We start from the raw sequence: 20930 nt of genomic DNA, 5'->3' as shown, positions 1-20930 counted from the left end.
TTATTGAATCAAACACTAACCTAGGTACTGCAATAAAGGGACTTTGCGGCTGGAACTAAGGTTACTAATCAACTGACTTTAAAGTAAATATCCTGGGTTATCTGGGTGTACCCAATGTAATCGCACGAGCCCTTAAAAGCAGAAGAGAAAGGGAGAAGAGCCAGAGCATGGGGCAGAGAGGAAATCAGAGAGATGTGAAGCATGCAGAGGCTCTACCACTCTTGCAGGCTTTGACGATGGAGAAAGGGAGCCACAGACCAAAGAGTGCAGGCGGCCCCTAGAAGCTGAGAAAAACCCCAGCCAGCAGCCAGCAAGGAAATGGACACCTCAGTCCTACAACAGTATGGAACTGAGTTCTGGCAGCAACCTGAAAGAGCCCAGAAGCCAATTCATCCCCAGAGCTCCAGAAAGAAACTCAACCCCAGTGACACTTTGATTTTCAACCTTTGAAACCTGGGACAGAGAACGAGCCAGGCCAAATTGTGCCCAGACTTCTAACCTACAGAACTGTGAGATAAGGGCACAAATGGGTGTTGGTGTAAGCTGCTAAATTTGTGGTAATGTGTTCCAGGACTACTGGAAAACTAACACACTTTCATTAATTACTGACTTCAGATGTGCTCTATCAAATCTCATTTTCTTGACCCTTAATGTAACTTTGGACAGAATTCACACATTTTCCAATAATACTCAGTCATTATGAAATCCAGTCTAATTTATTTTTCCCCAAACTTTTATTTTGAAAATCTTTAAATCTGTAGAGAATTTAAAAGAATAGTATTAAAAAATACCCTTATACCTATATTCATCAATAGCTGACATTGTCCTCTATTTGCTTGCTTGCTTGCTCATTCTCTCTAAACATACATAAATATCTCTACCTCTCTTACTTCCCTCTTCTCTGTATCGGTGGTCCTCAACTAGGAACAACTGTGTCTCCCAGAGAACATTTGGCAATGTCTAGAGACATTCTGATTGTCACTATTGGGGGGTGTTACTGGTATCTAGTGGTTAGAGGCCAGGCATGCCGCTAAACATCCTACAAACAGAGCCCCACACGACAAGGAATTTACCCAGCCCGAAATGTCAATAGTGCTGAGTTAAGACACCCTGTACTGTATAAACGGATATACAAACAATTTTCCTGAACTATCTGTAAGTAAATTATAGACATTGTGGCATTTTTTTACCCAAAACATTTCAGTTTATACCGTTTAAATAATGAGACTCTACTAAATAACTCAACAATAATACAATTATACCATCCGATGTAATCCATTTTCAAATTTCCCCTTTATCTCAAAAAAGTCCTTTATCACTTTTTATTCAAAAGCTAGATCTAATCAATGGTACAGAGGTTGGCATGTTGATCAAGATTTTAAATTTAATATAAACTAGAAGCTCTACTTTTCAAGCAATAGGGGTCAGGCAGTAAAACTTGTGGTGCCAGCTCTAGGATCTATAAGTCTGTGACTCTGACACCATGCATGTCTGAAATGGGTGCGGTAATTAATTCAGAAGGATGTTATAAATCTCTCTTGCAAGAATATCCTCAAACATGATTACCCAGTTCTTAGGACAGAAAGGGGAACTCTGTTTATAATAACCCATAACCCTATTGAAAAAACATCAATCTGAAACAACAATCAAGAAGGAATGTTTTCCAAAGAAGACAAGAAAATGGCCAAAAAACACATAAAAAGATGTTCAACATCACTCATCATCAGGGAAATACAAATCAAAACCACAGTGAGCGGGGCGCCTGGGTGGCCTCAGTTGGTTAAGCATCTGTCTTCAGCTCAGGTCATAACCTCAGGGTCCTGGGGTAGCTCTCTACTCAGCAGAGAATCTGCTTCTCCTGTGCTCTCCCTCCCTCTCTCTCTCAAATAAATAAAATCTTAAAAAAAAAATACACACACAGTGAGATACCACCTCACACCTATTAGTATGGCCACTATCAAAAAACAAACAAACAAACAAACAAAAAACCCAGAAAAGAACAAGTGCTGGCAAGGAGATAGAGCCCTTGTGCCCTGCTGGAGGGCATGTAAATGGTAAAACAGTATGGCATCTCCTCAAAAAATTAAAAATAGAATTACCCAATGACTTAGCAATCTCGCTTTTGGGTATATATCCAAAATCATTGCAAGCAGGATCTCAAAGAGATATTAGGATTCCCATGTTCACTGCAGCATTAGCCACAACAGCCAAGAGGTGGAAGCAACCTAAATGTCCAGTGATGGATGAATGGATAAAGAAAGTATGGTATCCACATACAGTAGAATACTATTCAGCCTTCAGAAAGAAGGAAATCTTGTCATATGGTACAAGATGGATGAATCTTGAGGGCATTACGCTAAGTGAAGTAAGTCAGTCACAAAAAAACAAAAACTGCATGATTCTACTTATATGAGGTATCTAAAGAAGTCAAACTCATAGAAACAGAAAGTAGAATGTGGTTACCAAGCTGGCAGGGAGGGGGAAATGGGGAGCTGAGCTGTTGTTTAATAAATACAGAGTTTCAGTTTTGCAAGATGAAAAAGTTCCAGAGAGCTGTTGCCAACAATGTGCATACATATATATATTAAAGATTTTTTTTTAATTTCTTCGAGAGAGAGACAGAGATAGCAACAGAGAGCACGAGCTGGGGAGGAGTGGGACAAGCAGACTCCCTGCTGAGCAGGGAGCCCGATGTGGGGCTCAGTCCCAGGACCCTGGGATCATGACCTGAGCCAAAGGCAGACGCTTAACCGACTGAGCCACCCAGGCAACCCAACAATGTGCATATATTAACACTAATGTACCATAGACTTGAAAATGTTAAGATCATGAATTTTACGTTGTATGTTTGGAGTCACAATAAAAAAACAAAACAAAAGAAAAAAAATCACCATGATTCCAGGATCACATCTAAAAAAGATAACTATTTAATTTCATGAAATATTCAGTCAACTCCCCCCCAAAAAGAATTACTTCTTTTTTTTTCTAAAGATTTTATTTATTTATTTGACAGAGACAGAGACAGCCAGTGAGAGAGGGAACACAAGCAGGGGGAATGGGAGAGGAAGAAGCAGGCACCCAGCAGAAGAGCCTGATATGGGGCTCGATCCCAGAATGCCGGGATCACGCCCTGAGCCGAAGGCAGACGCTTAACAACTGTGCCACCCAGGAGCCCCAAGAATTACTTACCTAAAGAAAAATTCACCCACTAATATTTTGGGGTTTTTTCCAAATATGTTCACATTACAATATCTTAGTTTTTCTAAATTAATATACTTTGTAGATTAAATTTTTTTAAAAATTATTCACAAAATATTTGAATGTCTAGAAATATGTTTAAAATGTGAGATATTTAGCTTTTCAACAGTATTTAACAGAATGGTACAGTACTGTTTTTTTTTTTTTAAGATTTTATTTATTTATTTGACAGAGAGAGACAGCCAGCGAGAGAGGGAACACAAGCAGGGGGAGTAGGAGAGGAAGAAGCAGGCTCCCAGTGGAGAAGCCTGATGTGGGGCTTGATCCCAGGACTCTGGGATCACGCCCTGGGCCGAAGGCAGACACTTAACAACTGCGCCACCCAGGCGCCCCGGTACAGTACTGTTGTAAAGCAACTTAAAAGAAATTAAAACACTGGGGCACTTGGGTAGCACTCCATTGAGCACCTGACTCTTGGTTTCAGCTATAGGCCATGATCTCAGGGTCATGAGATCCAGCCCCATGTCGGGCTCTACACTCAGCACAGAGTCTGCTTGGGACTCTCTCTCCCTCTCCCTCTGCACCCCCTCTCACTGCACGCACGCTTGCTCTCTCTCTAATAAATAAATAAACAAGTAAATCTTTAAAAAAAAATGAAAATATACCTAACTGCAAAAGGAAGGAAGGAAGGAAGGAAGGAAGGAAGCAAGCTAGGAAGGAAGAGAAAGAAAGAAAGAAAGAAAGAAAGAAAGAAAGAAAGAAAGAAAGAAAGAAAGAAAGGGAGAGAAAGAAAGAAAGAGCAAGCTTCTACAGAGAATACAAAACAACTCTATAATCCATCAAAATGAAAAACCGGGCGGCACTGGAAAGATGATGATGAAGAAACCAACACTGTTACTGGCTGCTACAACCCGGAAGTGTGGTGAGGATGCAGTCTGTCTCAGAATTAATCGTTCCTTTGAGTTTCTAACAGAGGTAAAAAGCAATTAATAGTAATATAAATGGCTACATTATAATTTTATGCTTGAATTTAAGGTATTATGGGATGCATATGCTCTCAATATACTGACCGGTCTTAGGAAGCTAATCATAGTTTTAGAGATTTAGTTTCAGGCAAAGGCAAAAATTTAGCTCCGAACAGCAGGTCTGACAAACACGATGAGAAGCACACCACCTCTAGCCTTTGGGGAACAGGGAACCACCACCTGCTCTAATTATCTTTAGATCGAAAATAAACCTGGAGGCTGAAAATGGGCAAGAAGCCATAATACTCTTAGTACCGTACTTGTCAACATCATCACTTACTACCAGTTAATCTAGATCAGTAAGCCCATCTGGCACTAAATCCCACAAAATAGCCACACTAAGTCATAACAAAACCATCTACAGCAGTCATGTTTGAAAAACAGTACTAATATAAGCCAAAGAGCCTGGTCTCAGAAATGTTAAACAAGTACCCACACCCTAATTAGAACATGCTAGCTATCCCTTCCTTCATGACAGCCCTACTGAACACATAAACCGTTAGTCATTTTTAAGAAGATGCCTCAAGAAATAGATAACTTTTGCAATCTAAAGGGTTTAAAAACCTTTAGAAGTACCCACATATCTCAAACTTCAAATTCCATTAGAATTGCAGCAGGTTTTTCAATGCAATAGGGCATGCAGACAGAATGACTAGAATGGAAAATGTGTATCATCTAAATATAGAGAATTGCTCTAAATTGTCTTCACTTTCATTCTTCCAGGACTTAATGATAGTGAGAAGGAAGAAGGTATTCTAAACTAAAACGAAGGAATTATAGGGCTGTGTTATCAGTCCCACTCAGACTTGAGTAAACCCTAAACAAAGTAGATCCTAATTTGTAGAAAACACACTGCTAAAAACAGATAGATGCAGACGTCATTCTGAGTCGCTACACCCCGCAGGCCACAAGTAGTATCATCATAATGGTGTGTGGAAGATAAACACTGCCTGAAAATGGTCTGAACTGGTTAATACACCCACAGTTTCCGACCTCTGATGCAGGACTCTACTCTGTTCAATGTGCCACAACAGTTAGCCAGCCCAGGAAGTACTATTTCTCAGGTAAGGTTTCAACAAACTGGCTGGAAAGCACGGAACTCTAAGCTGGTATGCTCTGAGAATGATGCCTTGCCATGGGAAGCTTGTTGCTCTGCTAAATGTCTGCAGGTCGCAAACGCTCCTGGCCGACAGAGAGGCCCCACAGACAAACAGTACATCTGCAGGGCTTCTCTGGAAGAGGTACTCCCTGCATCAAAAAGCTGGCACTGGTGCAATCAGCAACAAGAGGCAGAGAAAAGGACCACATCAATGAGATAAACTCAGTTCCTTTTCTTTTCTTTGTTTTTTCACAGCTTTATTGAGATGATTCACAAACCATACATTTTATTCATTTAAAGTATACAATTCGATGGTTCTTAGTATATTCGTAGAGTGCAACCATCACCAGTCTCAGTTTTAGAACATTTCCATTACCCCCAAAATAAACCTCATACCCATTTCCCCCAACCCTCCCAGCCCGAGGCAACAACTAATCCATTTTCTGTCTTTATAGATTTGCCTTTTCTGGACATTTCACATAAATGGAACTATATAATACGTGGTGTTTTAGGGCTGGCTTCTTTCATGTATTTAATATTTTCAAGGTTCATCCATGTTATTGTATATATCAGTTCTTCATTCCTCTTTTTTGCTGAATAATATTCTACTATGTGGATATACCACACAGTTCTTCTTCACAAGCCATAGAATCTCTTTTGCTATATAAACAAAGCTTTAAACAGTGATTAGGGGGGCGCCTGGGTGGCACAGTGGTTGAACCTCTGCCTTCAGCTCAGGGCGTGATCCCGGCGTTATGGGATCGAGCCCCACATCGGGCTCCTCCGTTATGAGCCTGCTTCTTCCTCTCCCACTCCCCCTGCTTGTGTTCCCTCTCTCGCTGACTGTCTCTCTCTCTGTCGGATAAATAAATAAAATCTTTTTAAAAAATAAATAAATAAACAGTGATTAGGCCCCCACATTAGCCCATAAATGCCTATTCAATCCATATTATAGCTGAAAATATATCATTAATTGCATAATGTTATAGTTATCTAGAAGTATTATCAATTACCACAGTGTTATCTGGATCAATAAAAACACTGGGATTTAAAGTCCTTTATAATTAAGTCAACTGCTTAATTTTTTTTTCCTCCTGTAAATTGTAGGAGGAAAAGAACTTGCAAGCCCTGAGGCCTGAACACTTCAGAACATAACTGTTTTTTGACCTCACCCAGTGGAAGACAAACAATAAAATTACAACTATATAAAGCTGGTCTCTGCAACTTCCCTTTCCTCTTGCTGGGCCCTTCATCTCTCCCCTCCATCTTTGAGATCCCAATTCCTTCTGTACTCTTTACTCCGCCCCCTATCCCCAAAACAAAGCAAGATCTTTTACACCTGTTAACTGATGTATCCTCATTCGAAATAAAACAATACATTTACATGAAAATGTTACTTAAACCAGCCATTTATTTTCTAAGACATTCTCCCAACACAATATGAGAATTAGTTTCCCTAAATGAACACTTTCCAGCATGAACAAGCTGGTGAGGGGGTAGTTTTTTGTTTTGTTTTGGCCGAGAGACCCTCTCGCATCACAGTAAGCCCACTCCATAGCAAACCTAGTCAGTCTTTTAAGGGTAATGCATATCCAGAAGGAGGGCAGAGAAAAATAATGAATTGTTATCAAATTTGTTAGGTATGATAATTGTATTGTGATTATGTCTAAAAATATACTTATCTGTTAGAAATGCATAATAAGGTATTTGGATGGAATGATGTGATATCTGAGATTTGTTTCAAAATACTTCAGTTGGTTGGAAGAACAAATATTATTAAAATGTCCATACTACCCAAAGCAATTTACAGATTTAATACAATTCCTAACAAAATAACAACAGCATTTTTCACAGAACTAGAACAAACAATCTTAAAATGTGTACGGAGCCACAAAAAACCCTGAATAACCAAAGCAATCTTGAAAAAGAACAAAACTGGAAGCATCACAGTCTCAGATTTCAAGATACACTACAAAGCTGTAGTAATCAAAACAGTATGGTACTGGCACAAAAATAGACACAAAAATCAAGGAAACAGAACACAGAGCTCAGAAATAAACCCACGATGATACGATCAATTAATCTTCGACAAAGGAGGCAATAGGAAAAAGACAGTCTCTTCAACAAATGGTTCTGGGAAAAGTGGACACCAACATGCAAAAGAATGAAACCGGACCACTTTCTTATACCATACACAAAAATAAATTTAAAATAGATTAAGGACCTAAATGTGAGACCTAAAGCCATAAAAATCCTAGAAGACAGCACAGGCAGTAATTTCTCTGACATCGGCTCCAGCAACATTTTTCTAGATATGTCTCCTGAGGCAAGGGAAACAAAAGCAAAAATAAACTATTGGGACTATATCAAAATAAAAACTTCTGCAAAGCAAAGGAACCAATCCACAAAGCTAAAAGGCAACCTACTAAATGTGAGAAAGTATTTGCAAATGACATATTTGATATAAGGTTAGTATTCAAAATAATAAAGAACTTATAAAACTCAACACCCAAAAAACAAATAATCCAATTTAAAAATGGGCAAAAGACCTGAACAGACATTCTCCAAAGAAGACATACAGATGGCCAACAGACATATTGAAAGATGCTCAACGTCAGTCATCATCAGGAAAATGCAACTCAAAACCACAATGTGATATCACCTCACATCTGTCAGAATGGTTAAAATCGAAAACTCAACAAGCAACAAGTGTTGGTAAGGGTGTAGAGAAAAAGGAACCCTCTTGCACTGTTGGTGGGAATGCAAACTGGTGCATCCACTCTGGGAAGCCAGTATGGAGGTTCCAAAAAAAAAATAGCTTTTGGTCTTTGAGAGAAGCTGCAGGGGTGGCTGCTGTTCTCTGAGCTTTGCGATGTCACCCAAGGACGACAAGAAGAAAGATGCCAGAAGGTCAACCAAGAAAGAGAAAGACCCAGTGAACAAACCTGCGGGTAAGACGAAAAAGAAGTGATCCAAGGGCAAAGTTCAGCGCAAGCTCAATAACCTGGTCTTGTTTGACAAAGTGACATATGACAAACTCTGTAAGGAAGTTCTCGGCTAAAAGCTTATAACCCCCCTGTTGTCTCTGAGAGACTGAAGATTTGCGGTTCCTAGCCAGGGCAGCCCTTCAGGAGCTCCTTAGTAAAGGACTTATTAAACTGGTTTCAAAGCACAGACCTCAAGTAATTTACACAAAAAAATACCAAGGGTGGAGATGCCCCAGCTGCTGGTGAAGATGCATGAACAGATCCCACCAAATTTACATTTTGAAAAATAAAACTTTATTAAATAAAAAAATTAAAAGTAGAATAACTCTATCATTTAGTAATTTCACTCCTGGGTAATTTATCCAAAGAATATGAAAACACTAATTCAAAAAGATACGCACACCCTCATGTATACTGCAACATTATTTACAATAGCTAAAATATGGAAGAAGCCCATCCGTCCATCGATAGATGAATGGATAAAGAAGTGGTATAGATAGATAGATAGATAGATAGATAGATAGATAGATAGATAGATAGATAGACAGATAAAATGGAGTATTAGTCAGCCATAAAAAGGATGACATCTTGCCATTTGCAACAACATAGATGTTGTTGCAACCAACTAGAGAGTATAACACTAAGTGAAATAAGTTGGTCAGAGAAAAACAAATTCCATATGTGGAATTTAAGAAACAAAACAAATGAACAAAAGAAAAAAGAGACCATCCAAAAACCAGACTCAGGACTATAGAGAACAAACTGATGGTTACCAGAGAGGAGGCAGGTGGGGGGATGGGTAAAATAGGTGATAGGGATTAAGAGTACACTTATCATGATGTATGGAATTGTTGTATCACTATATTGTACACCTGAAACTAATAAAACACTGTATGTTAACTATACTAGAATTAAAAAATTTTTTTAAAATCCAAAAAACCCCCACTTTAGTCAGAAGGAGGACAATGGGGGGAGAAATGGAACAAACTACTAGTAATTGTTGAGGGCAGGTGATAGGTAGGTGAGAGTTCATTATTCTTTTCTGCCTTATGTATGTATAAAAATTTCCATAGTAAAATAGTTTTAAAGAGCAAGAAACTGTTCTCTTCCTCTCAGGTAGTCTTTTGCTTCTTCCCTTTTCCTTCAGAGCACTTACTGTTGTCATTATACATTTTTGAGATTATTTAATGTTTGTCTCTCTAACTAGACTTTAAGATCCATGAGGATCAAAAGGTGTCTGCATAGCTCCAGTAGAATTGCTACCACCTCACAAAGTTTCTGGCATGTGACAGGCCTCCAACAAATATTAAGTAAATGACTTAGTCGATATAAGTCATTGCGCACCTGAGTCAATATCAATAAATGCTCAATAAATAAAATGGGGGGGAGAAAGCCAGAAATCTTTGGATGAAGGAATTCAACATATTTACCTATATGTACTCACCATTTACATTCACATACTTTTCTATTTAAAGTGCAGTAAAAATGTCACGAAACAGATTTACTTCATCTAGCTTGTCCTCACTATACTCATGTGATGTACTCAGTTAATACCTATAATCTCCACTTTATGATACGGAAACTATGGAACTAAAAAGTTAGGAAACTTTTTCAAGGTCATGATGAGACAAAGGCACAAACGAACAAAGCTCAGCTCTGTTCTCAGGCCTCATGCTGTTCCTAAAAGAATATGATTTTAGTCTCAGGAAAAATAAAACAATAAAAGAGGAAAGGGAGTACTGTATATATTAATTCAGTCTTCAGTGGCTGAGAAACTTGAGTAGCTGTATAACAGTGTCAGATGGAAATATTTTGACTTTGCCCAAAACGATTTCAAGGTTGAAGAACCTAGTAGTAGAGGAATCTAAAAAGCAAAAGGTGAGGCATTTAGACAATAGGGAATAGAAAAAGGTGACACTTCAGTAATGTTGTTTTTTTTTAACTGGTTAAATTGAAATAGTATAGCGAGGGACAACTAACAAGAAAATTCATAAAGAGAATAAATACTAATACCAAGACATTAAGACACCAGTCCCCTGGGTTCCCAAGTTTTAAGTTTATTTATCTCAAATATAATACTAGGATTAATAATGTTTCTATTTAATCATTATTTTATATAGAAGTAGCCTACTAAAATATCACTATGCTCCCAAATCCTTTTGAAATGGTTAAAACCCAAGTCTACCTTAATTTAGTAATAGATAATGATGTGCACATTCAGAAAGGCAGAACTGCCAAATGTTTGCCATTAATGGAAGCATAACTATTTGTAAAACTAATCTTAATTCAGCCAATCTGAAAGCTCTTGAGCTATGGTGCCAAAACATGTCACGGCCGCATTTACGGAGAACATTTAGAGACAAACTAATCAAAGTCTAAAATAAAGTCTGCCACAAAATCTAAAAAATTAAAATACCTCGTTTTAGCAAAACACATTTTAAATATCCCAACAAACTTATTTTGGGGAAAGAGTCTGGAAAGATTTTTTGTTGTTCACGTAAAGGGTTACAAAGAGTTACTCTACTGTTACTCAAGCACAATTGAGTAACAATTGGAGCCGCTGCAAGGACTCAGGGTGTTCAACTTTACGCCTATACTCTTTATATCATGGGTTGTCAAAAAATGCTTCCAATCTGCAGTACGTCGTTCACTGCAGGGTAACCATTTACATATCCAATTTCCAAACAAGAATGAAAGATTTATTTGCTCCATGATGGCTTCTTCTCAACTTTTAAAATAATTTATAAAAGCGCTAGTTGAGCATGAATTCCCATCCCCAAATACCGTATCAATACCTTCAGCCTTTTAATGTAAGCGGTACAAGGAGTACTGTCCTCTGACGGCAGACAGCACTGCTGACCCACGCGAGGCATTGATTTGTAGTTGTTTTTCCACTGGGGTGATGGATTTGCGCTCAGCTACTCACGGTGTCTACTAGGTCCCCCTGGTGACCAACAGTACATGAAGGCAGTAGTAGGGTTCGAAGACACAGACTGGCAGCGGCACAGAGGGCGGAACGGGAAATCATGAAAGATTAACACGCGAACGGTACACATGACATGACTGAGAATTACGTTTGCATTGCTGGGGTATTTGAGATCGGCACCAGACACGGTCCCCTTTCCTTTTAGAAAGCAAACACCCATCCGCCTCTCGGGCTTTTTGAGTCCTACGTCCTATTTAAATCACGAGTGTGATGGAAAGAGCGAAACAAGGGCTCAGCACTAGGCACACGTCGCTTCTCGGGGATTTGGGGTAACACTGATGTGACAAATTGCCATAATTTTCTAAAATATGGTGGAATGACACACCACCTTTCCTACCACCGACCGAACACACAGAGTCGTGAAAAGCCAACCTGCGGGGCCCACAGGGGAGGAGGAGGAGAGCGCCAGAGCAGGGAGCAGCCGGCGCAGGTCCCGAGCCCAGGCTGCCGAGCCTCAACTACTAGGGGCGTGGGATCGCACCCAGGTCACGTCTTGGGGCTCTCGGGATGCTAGGGGCGCCACCGCGAGCCCGGGCGGAGAGACCCGGGCCCCGCAGCCCGGCGGCCAGGGCGCGAGAGGCGCCGGGGCAGCCGTGGTGGGCGCGGGCAGCGCCGCCGTGGGGTCTGCGGCGCCGGGGCGGCAGGGGAGGGCGCGCCGCCAGGTGCCGGACGGCAGGGGGCAGCGGGTTTCGGGAGGGCGCCGACCCAGGGAGGGAAGGGGGAGGCGGGAGAGTCCCGCGCGGCAAGGGAGGGCGCCCGGCGGGCTCGTCGCCGGCCTACCTGGAGGTAATAGGGTTTCCTTAGCCAGGCCCCCGGACAGAGACTCCTCGCCATGGTAATCACACATCGCCCCGCCGCGCCGCAGTCAGAGGCGGACCCGAGCGCTGGCGACCCGGCTCCCCGCCTTCCCCCTCCTCCCCGCCCCCAGCCCGCCCGGGCCCGCCCACTCCTCCGCCCCCGCCGCGGCGCCCGCCGCGCTCCCCTCCCCGGCCCCGCTGCGGTGACGGCGGCCGGCTTCCCGAGCCTCGGCCTCCTGCTCCGCTCGCCCGGCCGCGGCGGCTGTCAGAGCCGCAGCTGCCGACTCCGCCATAAAGGGGAGTCGCGCCTTGCCTCGGCCGACACAAATCCAACTGCGCCTCGCGCTTAAAGGGGAGGCGTGCGGAGGAGGCAGAGGGCGCCGCGGCAGGCCGGGTGTCGCCGGCTCCACACGGGGAGGGGCGGGTCAAGCAGGGTGTGTGCCGCGCGGCCCTGAGCGCCGGCCCTTCGGACCTCGCGGACCTGGCCGTCGGCTCCCGACTCCCAGCGCTGCACCCGCCGCGCCTCCCGCCAACCCCGCTACCCCTCCAGTTGGGACTGATGTTCCCTTTGGACTGTGCTCCTTCAGTCGGGACGTGTCTGGGCGGGCTGCATGGAAATTTAAGGGAAGCTTGGGGTTCCTTGCGTGGAGACGGGCTCGTTCTCCGCGCGCGGCGGCGGGTGCGGCCGGGGCAGGGGGCGTCTGCCGCAGCCCGAAAGGCCTACGCGCGCAGCCCCTGAGGACTGGGCTCTGCGCTTGTGGCCGAGCGAACGCGGACAGGTCTCCTCTCCGCTGAACTGAGAGTGCCCCCCAAAGCCATTTCGCCTCTTAACGGCCTTCAACTTTTTAAAAAATGTACTTTTAAAACATTCAGACTGCAAGTTTGTATTGTTTTCAGACATCTTCAGAGTTTTCGTGGCCCCACCCAGGAACCCTGAGTCAAAAGAAAAAAAGGAAATAGTACCGAATTAAATGCAGCCCTGAAGACAGGAGACCTGGGACGTGGCATAGCTACTCAGTGAGGGCTACAAAACGAAGGGTGTGGTGTCTTTCTTTTGACAGTGAAGTCCAAATAAGGGAAAAAAGAGCCACCCTAGTGGGAGAACAGCTGTTGATCCGAGAGACGCGTAATGAAGGAAGATGCGTTTTTGCTTCTTTTTACCCCACATACCACCTTTTCACGTGATGCCAACAGTTTAGGTAGCCAGTTGAAACTCATTGCTCTGAGCAGTGTTTTCTTCAGAAGAAAACCTGTACTCAGTCGCTGTGGTTTTTACCTAAACCTCGTTCTGGTGCTTTGCATTTCTGAAGAAAAAAAAAATCTTCACATCTGCCCCTCGCCCCAACCCAGATACAGACACAGATTTTAAACCAGGGTGTTTGTGATTGCTTGCAGATAAATCCATTTTTCACTGATTTTCAGTTTGGGTTAAAAGAACAGTAATTTCTTGAGTTAGCTAAGAATGGATGCTACGTGTTTCGTTCATTCATTCATTAATCCAATAAATACTAATCGAACACCCAGACATAGGTCTAGTTGGTTGGGTTATAAACCTGAACAAAACAGAAATCTCAACCCACATGAATATTACATTTTCGGGGTGGGGGTAACAGGCAATAAATAATAAATGTAGCAAATGAAATCAAATAGGGTAATAAAGCTGATAGGGGATATAAAAAAAGAAAAATCAATGGAGGTGAGGGGAACTACAGGTAGTGTAGGTTTGAAGAGAAGGATCGAGGGTTCAATTTGGAAGTCGGACATTTGAGATCTATCAGGAGAAATCCAAGCGAAGATCTTGAGTTGGTAGTTGTGTATTTGAGTCTGGGGTTAAAGATAGTGTCTCAAGCTAGAGATATTTGGGAGATACTAACATTTAGATGATATTTACAGCCACGAGACTGGACAAGATCACCAAAGGAGTGAATGTAAATAGGAGAGAACCAAGGATGAAGCTAGCAAAGGAGACTGAGAAGGAGCAGCCAATGAAGGAGGAAAACCAAGAGAGAGGTGCCTGGAAGCCGAGTGAAGATAGCCGAGGAGTGAATGGTTATATGTGAGTAAGGACTGAGAACTAATCTTTGGATTTAGTACCATGGAGGCTATTGGTAACACTTCAGTGGAGCAATGGGAGAAAATTTGGTCCATGTGGGTTTAAGAAAAAATGAGAGGAGGGAATTAGGATGTCTAATACACACAATTCTTTTGAGAAGTTCTTTACAAAGGGGAGTCCAAAAATGAGCAGTAACTGGTGGTGGAAGTGGAGTCAACAGCAGATTGACAAATTGGGAGAAATACTTGTTTTTGATGAGAATGATCTGGAAAAGATCTGGCAGATGAAAAATTAATGTAGGATCAAGAAGAGAGAATTGCTGAAGCAGTGTCATTGAGTGGGAAAGAGTTTGGAATCTAGCACACAAGTGAAAGGATCTTCTGTAGACAGGAGCACAGGCTCTTCTATGGGAAGAGGCAAGCAGGTGGGTAGGAGGGGTGGTAGAAATCTGCAGAAGTCCTCTTCTGATCATTTCAGTTTTCTCAGAGACAAAGGAAGTAAGGTCATCAATAGAGAGGTGCAGAGGAGTAACAGAGCTTTGAGGAGAGAAGAGGTGTGAAGTACTTATCTAGGAGAATGGGAAGATGAATGGACTAGGGAAAAATCATATGCTTACTGAGTGCCATAAAGGACCCACTTGAGTTCACGGTCATGAATTTAAGTGAGATAAGTCAGAGTGATTGTGCCTTTTTGTCCAGTAGTAATTGGCTATTAGGATGCAGGCTCAGAATAGGCTTAGAATTCTTTCTAATCAGGTTTTACAAAGAGAAGAAGAGCAAGGAAGTTGAGAATTTAAGTAAGGGAGTGATTATGATTCTCCATGGAGTTTAGGATGAAGGAAGAATGAGTATGGAGAGATCAAGGACAGAGAAAACGTGGTAGGTTCAATGAATTGCAAGTTTTTGAGGGACTGGAGGAGTCAGAGAATAAAGGACTGAACTGGAAAGATAGATGTATAATAAAGAGTCTGATTCCATTTTTAAAATATTCATTGACAGCTTTCAAGGCCCACCTCTCCTCTTCCCTGTGCCCCACATCTAGGAAAACTGATAAGATGACTCCTTTGGTGCTGTGGAAAGTACAAACCATGCAAGACCCAGCCCATCTGAGGGACCCTTCACCCTGGCCCTACCCCTCAGTCACCATAAAACTCTAAGCCAGTCTCCTGTCTTTGTTCCTTTACACCATATTTGTACCAGTTTAGGAGCCTGCCCTGCTCTCCACAGAAAGCTGCTTTTTGTGAGTAATAAAACTTTTTTTTTAAGATTTAATTTTTAAGTAATCTCTATACCCAACATGGGGCTCAAACTCACAACCCTGAAACCAAGAGCCATACACTCCACCGACTGAGCCAGCCAGGTGCCCCATAAAACTTTTCATACTCTCTTGGTACACGTGTGGCATCATCAGTCTCGACATCCAAACCAAATCTGAGGTGAAGGAGTCCATCCTACTTCTGCAGAGTGACCACAGCAATATGGTAATTAGAGTGGGATGCAGGAAAACAAGACTATGGAGAAGTGATGTAGTCTAGAGTGGAATGCAACAAGGGCAGTGAGTGCCTAAGGTGTGTGGAATACAGTGTCACTGGAAGAGATTCAAGGAGAGTGTCATAAGGGTTATCTATGTATATATTGAAAACAAGACTTAGAATTAGGAAAGGTGCTAGAGAGGATGCCAGTAGCCAAAATATAAAGTCCTTGAAAAATCAGGCGGAGTGGTGTACGAGTAAGTACATGACTTCCACAATGAGGAGGGTGACAACATCAGAGGACATGAGTTAACAAAACAAAACAAAGCCGGTACTGGGCAGGCGGAGAAATTAGAAAGGGGAGAGGAAGAGCAGCCTGAAAGAAGCAATGAACGGCAAGGAGGATTCCTACCCCACCTCCAAGTCCAGTGGTATGAGGTCTCTGGAAAGGCTGCAGGGACAATTGCATCTACAGGGGGTGAGCCAGGCTTGCTTTAGAACAAGGTGAAGGAAATATTCAGAGAAGAAATTAAGAATACAGAGAATTTTGCTGGTGATGGACCATGAATTCCAGAAGACACAGTGGAATCATCTCAGAAATTGGGGTGTGATCAGAAAAGGATTCAAAATAGGGATGTGAGGTGCCTTGAGGTGGGCCAGTGGGTAGAAGATGAAGGGTGACTTGGGAGTCTGGAATTTTTCCTGGTAAGGGATATAATCAACAGGAATAACAAGGACAAAAGTTCAACCAAATGAGAAGAAATGATTACTCAGCTCTTATTTGGAGTCAACAAAGCTTAAATGTAGTTAATATTTTCTTATTTGGAAGGGGAAAATTAGTTTAGATCATTTTCATTTCAAACTTGGGTTGTTTTCCTTGTCATCACATGTTCCAGGAGCCTCAGAGAGAAAAGCGGGGCTAGGGCAACCTCCCAGGGTCCACACTGGGAGCCTCATTGTAGGTGGGTTTGATAAGCCCTCATATACTGGACTTGTACTTTTGGTTTTAAATCCCCCTTATGTGTTCCAAGATGAACCCAAGCAGGTCGGCTTATGGCAAATTTGAGTAGGAAACTTTCTACCTCTTGATTTTACCCTCCTTCACACTCTCGTTACATTAGCCCTGCAAATTCTTGATCTTGTATGTTGGACCTGCCCTACAAACATCTAAATTTACCTGTTTACCTAGCAGTCATTCTTATGGAACTTAAAGGTTCTCTGTTTTTCTAAGTAAAAGCTAGCTAATCAAAAACTAATCCATATGATACTGTCCAGAGGTGCTAATTTGTCATCATGTAGCATAACTTTGGCCTTCTATGGACAAAGGAGCGAGTCCAGTAGTTCAAGTACAAGTGACCCTTGAACAACATGGTTTTGAACTTTGCAGATTTTTACAGTACAGTACTTTAAATGTATTTTCTCTTCCTTATGATTTTCTTAATAAGTTTCTTTTCTCTAGCTTATTGTAAGAATATAGCATATAATACATATACAAAATATGTGTTAATTGACTATTTATATTATTAGTAAGGCTTCCAGTCAATAGTAGGCTATTAAGTTTTTGGAGAATCAAAAGTTATGCACAGATTTTCGACTGGATGGTGGCGGTGTTGGCACCCCTAACCCCCATGTAATTCAAGGGTCAACTGTATAGGAAAAGCAAGATCAGTAATCTTTGAATTTCTTTGTTTATATACTCTCAAAAGAACTTTGAAAAATACATCTGTCCCCTTCTTATTTTTATATCGGTGTCCAAAATCTTTATCATAAAATAAAACAATTGTAAAGGAAGCAGTTTCAAGATTACATTGTAAAATTGGCATTTAAAAATAAGAGCCACGCAAGTCTTAAGTATGTTAGTGGACTACAAATACCACAGCAGTTTGATACCATTTAAAGAGCAAATTAAAAAATTATTTCTTTAGCTTTCCTAATTGAAATGTTATTCCTTTTTCTTTTTCTTTAACTTTTATAATTCCATTTCCCGTATAGAATTTTCTCTGTTATATATTTTTATGCATTCTAATTTGTTTTTCAACCTGTCATACTTCCCTGCAGTAAAAAATAATTTGGCATGTTAATGCCATTTACTTTCATTTTAAAAATTTGATTTTTGAATATATAATACTCTCATCCATTTCAAAAAGAAAAACTAAATAAAAAGTGTAGGTTGAGAAGTCTTCTTCCCACACTCATGCCTTTCTACCTTATCCCTACCCTACAAAGATAATCACTCATTAATTTTTAATGTATTCTTCCAGTGCCAGTGTTCCTTTATATAAATAAAAACAAATTGAATATGTATTTTAAGTTGAATATATATTTCATCCCCCCTCATCTTATATAAAAGATGGATTGCTCTGTTACATTTTTAAAAACTGTAGAATGGCAATGCACTGATTAGATTAATGAAAATGTACTAATTAGACCAATATCAAATCACAGACCTGATAAGAACTCTTCCTTTTCCTTTTCCCTTGAGTGTGGGGTTGGGTCACAAATTCAACTCACATTCTTCAAGGACATTTCAAAAACCTATGGTGCTTTTAGTTTTTTGGATTCAATACCAATAAGAGCCAAGTTTGCAAATGGCAGTCCTGGGCAGGCATGTTTTGTTTGAGTTGTTCAACTATTACAGATTGAGACAGTTTTCATAAAGATCCAGATTTTTTTTTAAAGATTTTATTTTATTATTTATTTGAGAGAGAGAGACAGCCAGTGAGAGAGGGAACACAAGCAGGGGGAGTGGGAGAGGAAGAAGCAGGCTCCCAGCGGAGGAGCCCAATGTGGGGCTTGATCCCAGAACGCCGGGATCACGCCCTGAGCCGAAGGCAGACGCTTAACGACTGCACCACCCAGGCGCCCCAAGATCCAGATTTCTGACTCTTGTGAAAATTGGATGATCAGCTGACTCCGCGTTTCATTCACTCAGCAACAATGAGTTGGCGCTGAGAACAGCATCCTCCTCTTTTCTGGGCCTGTGCTCTACAGTTTATGACAGTCCCCCTCACTCCCTAATATTTCTGCCTCAGCCCGCAGCACTTATTTCTCTTTCCAGGCTACTCCCTATAGGCATCTGAATTTGTGACCTCTGAGTTAACCTCCTTGTGAAGGATTTGGGAAGGTAGACACAATCAGGAGTTTCTTTGAAGCTTCAAAATGGGAAGCAGGAAAAGGGACTAGTGGAGAGAATAGAAGGGAGGAGATTAGGCTCTGAATCAGTGATTCAATTAAAAAAGAACCCCTGTTTTACGTGAAATTCCCCAGAGAACAGAATAGACAAATTATTTATTTACACTGTTTCCTGGGGTGCAAATTCAGTCACCATCATCTACTAGAATGGTAAGGCAAGGTGGTGACTGAGTTTGTACCCCAGGAAAAATGAAGTCTGTTGTGATTTAGTCATGAGAACATTAGACTAAAATGAGAGACTGGGCATTAAAATAAAAAATTTAATAGGGAGGGAGGAAGGAAGGAAGGATGCATGGAAGGAAGGAAAGAAGGAAGGAAAAAAAAACTAAAATGAAAGATAAGGTACTCATTTATCTTCTGTGAAAATGCAAATTGAATATTGATTTTAAAAAAATACAATGATTCTCTAATTGTCCACTGATATCACCACTAAATATTATGAATCTATTGTGTCCAAAATATTATAAAATGATGTTAGGAGTATAGAACACAAGAAATTTCATAGGAAGTAGGGCAGGCATTTTGTGTGTCTTGTTTTTTAATATTTAATTTAATTTAATTTAAAGGAATGATTAGAATTTGACAGCAAATTCTAATTCATTATTATGCCCTTAATACCTGACACAGCACAAACATTTGCTGAAAGGATGAATGAATACATGAGGCTGCCAGGAGGACAGAAAATACAAAAACACAATAGGTTTTAAAGATGTTTTTAACTTAAAAGCAACATTCAAAATCTGAAACAGAATCATGAATGACAATCTATATTCTGTTTCTTATTCTTATTGGTACATTCCCTGAAGAAATATCGTGGGTTTTTTTGGAATAGTTCCTCAAGAAAAGGAACAGCCCATAATAATTTGGTGCTGGGTTTTTGTCTGACTTGAGGCATAACACTATAATTCTGGAAATTGACATTTCTCCAATGAAAACATGGCACTAAAAGACTTCTATTGAGAATTCATGATGACTATAGCAAGCATGTCAGAAATTATCATATAAAACTTGTCACATGCCCGCGATGATGGCATTTCTTAGAACACCTTTGGATTAATCATGAAAACAACTATTCTCTGAGCAGCTGCTGGAAGAAAAAAAAAAAACTTGTCACATGGAAGTTATTGAAGGGCTTACTTTGTCATGGTGGGTTGTGGTCTTCAGGAGGATATCAACTTGCCCTGAGACAGAATATTTTCAGCCTCTGGCAATAGTCTCAGGGTCTCCTATAGATTAACTGTCAATGTCACAACATTTAAATAGCATTCCACGATCTGGTTTCCCTATTTTGTGTATAAGAACAAGCTAGGCTCTCTACAGAAGGGGAAAATTGCATAGAGTCTTACTGCAGCAAAAGGTGACCTGGTAGCCCACGGCCAGAGCCCTGATTATTAGGGTGATTTGTAGTGTTGTCTTCCTTCTGAAGACCAGCCCTAAATATTTCCCAGTTCTCTTGAGCACAGGAATAACCATCCAAATCCAGGAAACATCCAATTCTCTCAGATGACATCAGAGATCTTAGGAGACCCAGATGTTTCCTTGCTGATTACCCACAGTAAAATCCAGTCAAAACCAACCAATTCAGAAGATGTAATAAAGGTTCAGACTTCTTGTGGAGTATATTCCTTATCTTTTCCCAAGGTATTTTTCCCCCCTCGTTTTCTTCAGTGTTTGTTGTTTCCATGTAGTGATTAGGAGCTATCTGGAGGCAGATAGATTCTGTTTATCTGGTTCCACCACTTTCTCGCTGTGTGACCTCCTTGGGCAAGTTACTTAAAATCTCCATGCCTCAATTTCATCTTTAGTAGTAGGTCAGTAAACCTGTGTGACAATTAAATTAGGCTGTGTGTTATAAAGTTTTTAGCATAATACCTCACACAGGCTAAGTACTACACACACATAGATGCCTAAAATGTCATGCTGGAAAACCATGTGCAATCACTTTTTTTTAAAGCAAAAAAACAATGAAAGGAGTTTTTCACTTCAAAAGCATGACTGGGTAAATAGACAAATTTACACCCATTCCTGTGAAATTTGTTATTGAACAAATTCATGGAATACCAACATCTTCAACAAATCTTCCCCACAAACTTTCGGTAAAAATTCATTTTTGAGTTTTAGG

General features: G+C 41.0%; 1 protein-coding gene, 1 non-coding gene and 1 pseudogene across 3 annotated transcripts in view; 2 read left to right on the top strand and 1 right to left on the bottom strand.

The window, feature by feature from the left end:
* The window catches only part of DIPK1A (divergent protein kinase domain 1A), a 108720-nt gene extending 96511 nt beyond the window's left edge, over positions 1–12209 (bottom strand). The window contains exon 1 of one of the 2 annotated variants that reach the window (XM_026497608.4): positions 12076–12209. In XM_026497608.4, the coding sequence (XP_026353393.1) occupies positions 12076–12129 (54 nt within the window). In that variant the 5' untranslated portion in view covers positions 12130–12209. Of the gene's footprint in view, positions 1–11104; positions 11812–12075 lie in introns of those variants that run through there. The other variant, XM_026497607.4, reaches the window with a different exon arrangement.
* LOC113254405 (40S ribosomal protein S25-like) lies at positions 8195–8565 on the top strand (annotated as a pseudogene).
* A 7618-nt stretch (positions 12210–19827) lies between the features above and the next one.
* LOC113254881 (small nucleolar RNA SNORD58) lies at positions 19828–19893 on the top strand. Its single transcript, XR_003315999.1, has one exon. It is a non-coding gene; the product is annotated as a small nucleolar RNA SNORD58 (small nucleolar RNA).
* Positions 19894–20930: the final 1037 nt, after the last annotated feature.

Source organism: Ursus arctos, unplaced genomic scaffold (genome assembly GCF_023065955.2).
Source record: "Ursus arctos isolate Adak ecotype North America unplaced genomic scaffold, UrsArc2.0 scaffold_12, whole genome shotgun sequence".
Taxonomy (NCBI): Eukaryota; Metazoa; Chordata; class Mammalia; order Carnivora; family Ursidae; genus Ursus; species Ursus arctos.
Note: the sequence above shows the minus strand (reverse complement) of the source record. Positions and strands in the feature narration are given on the sequence as shown.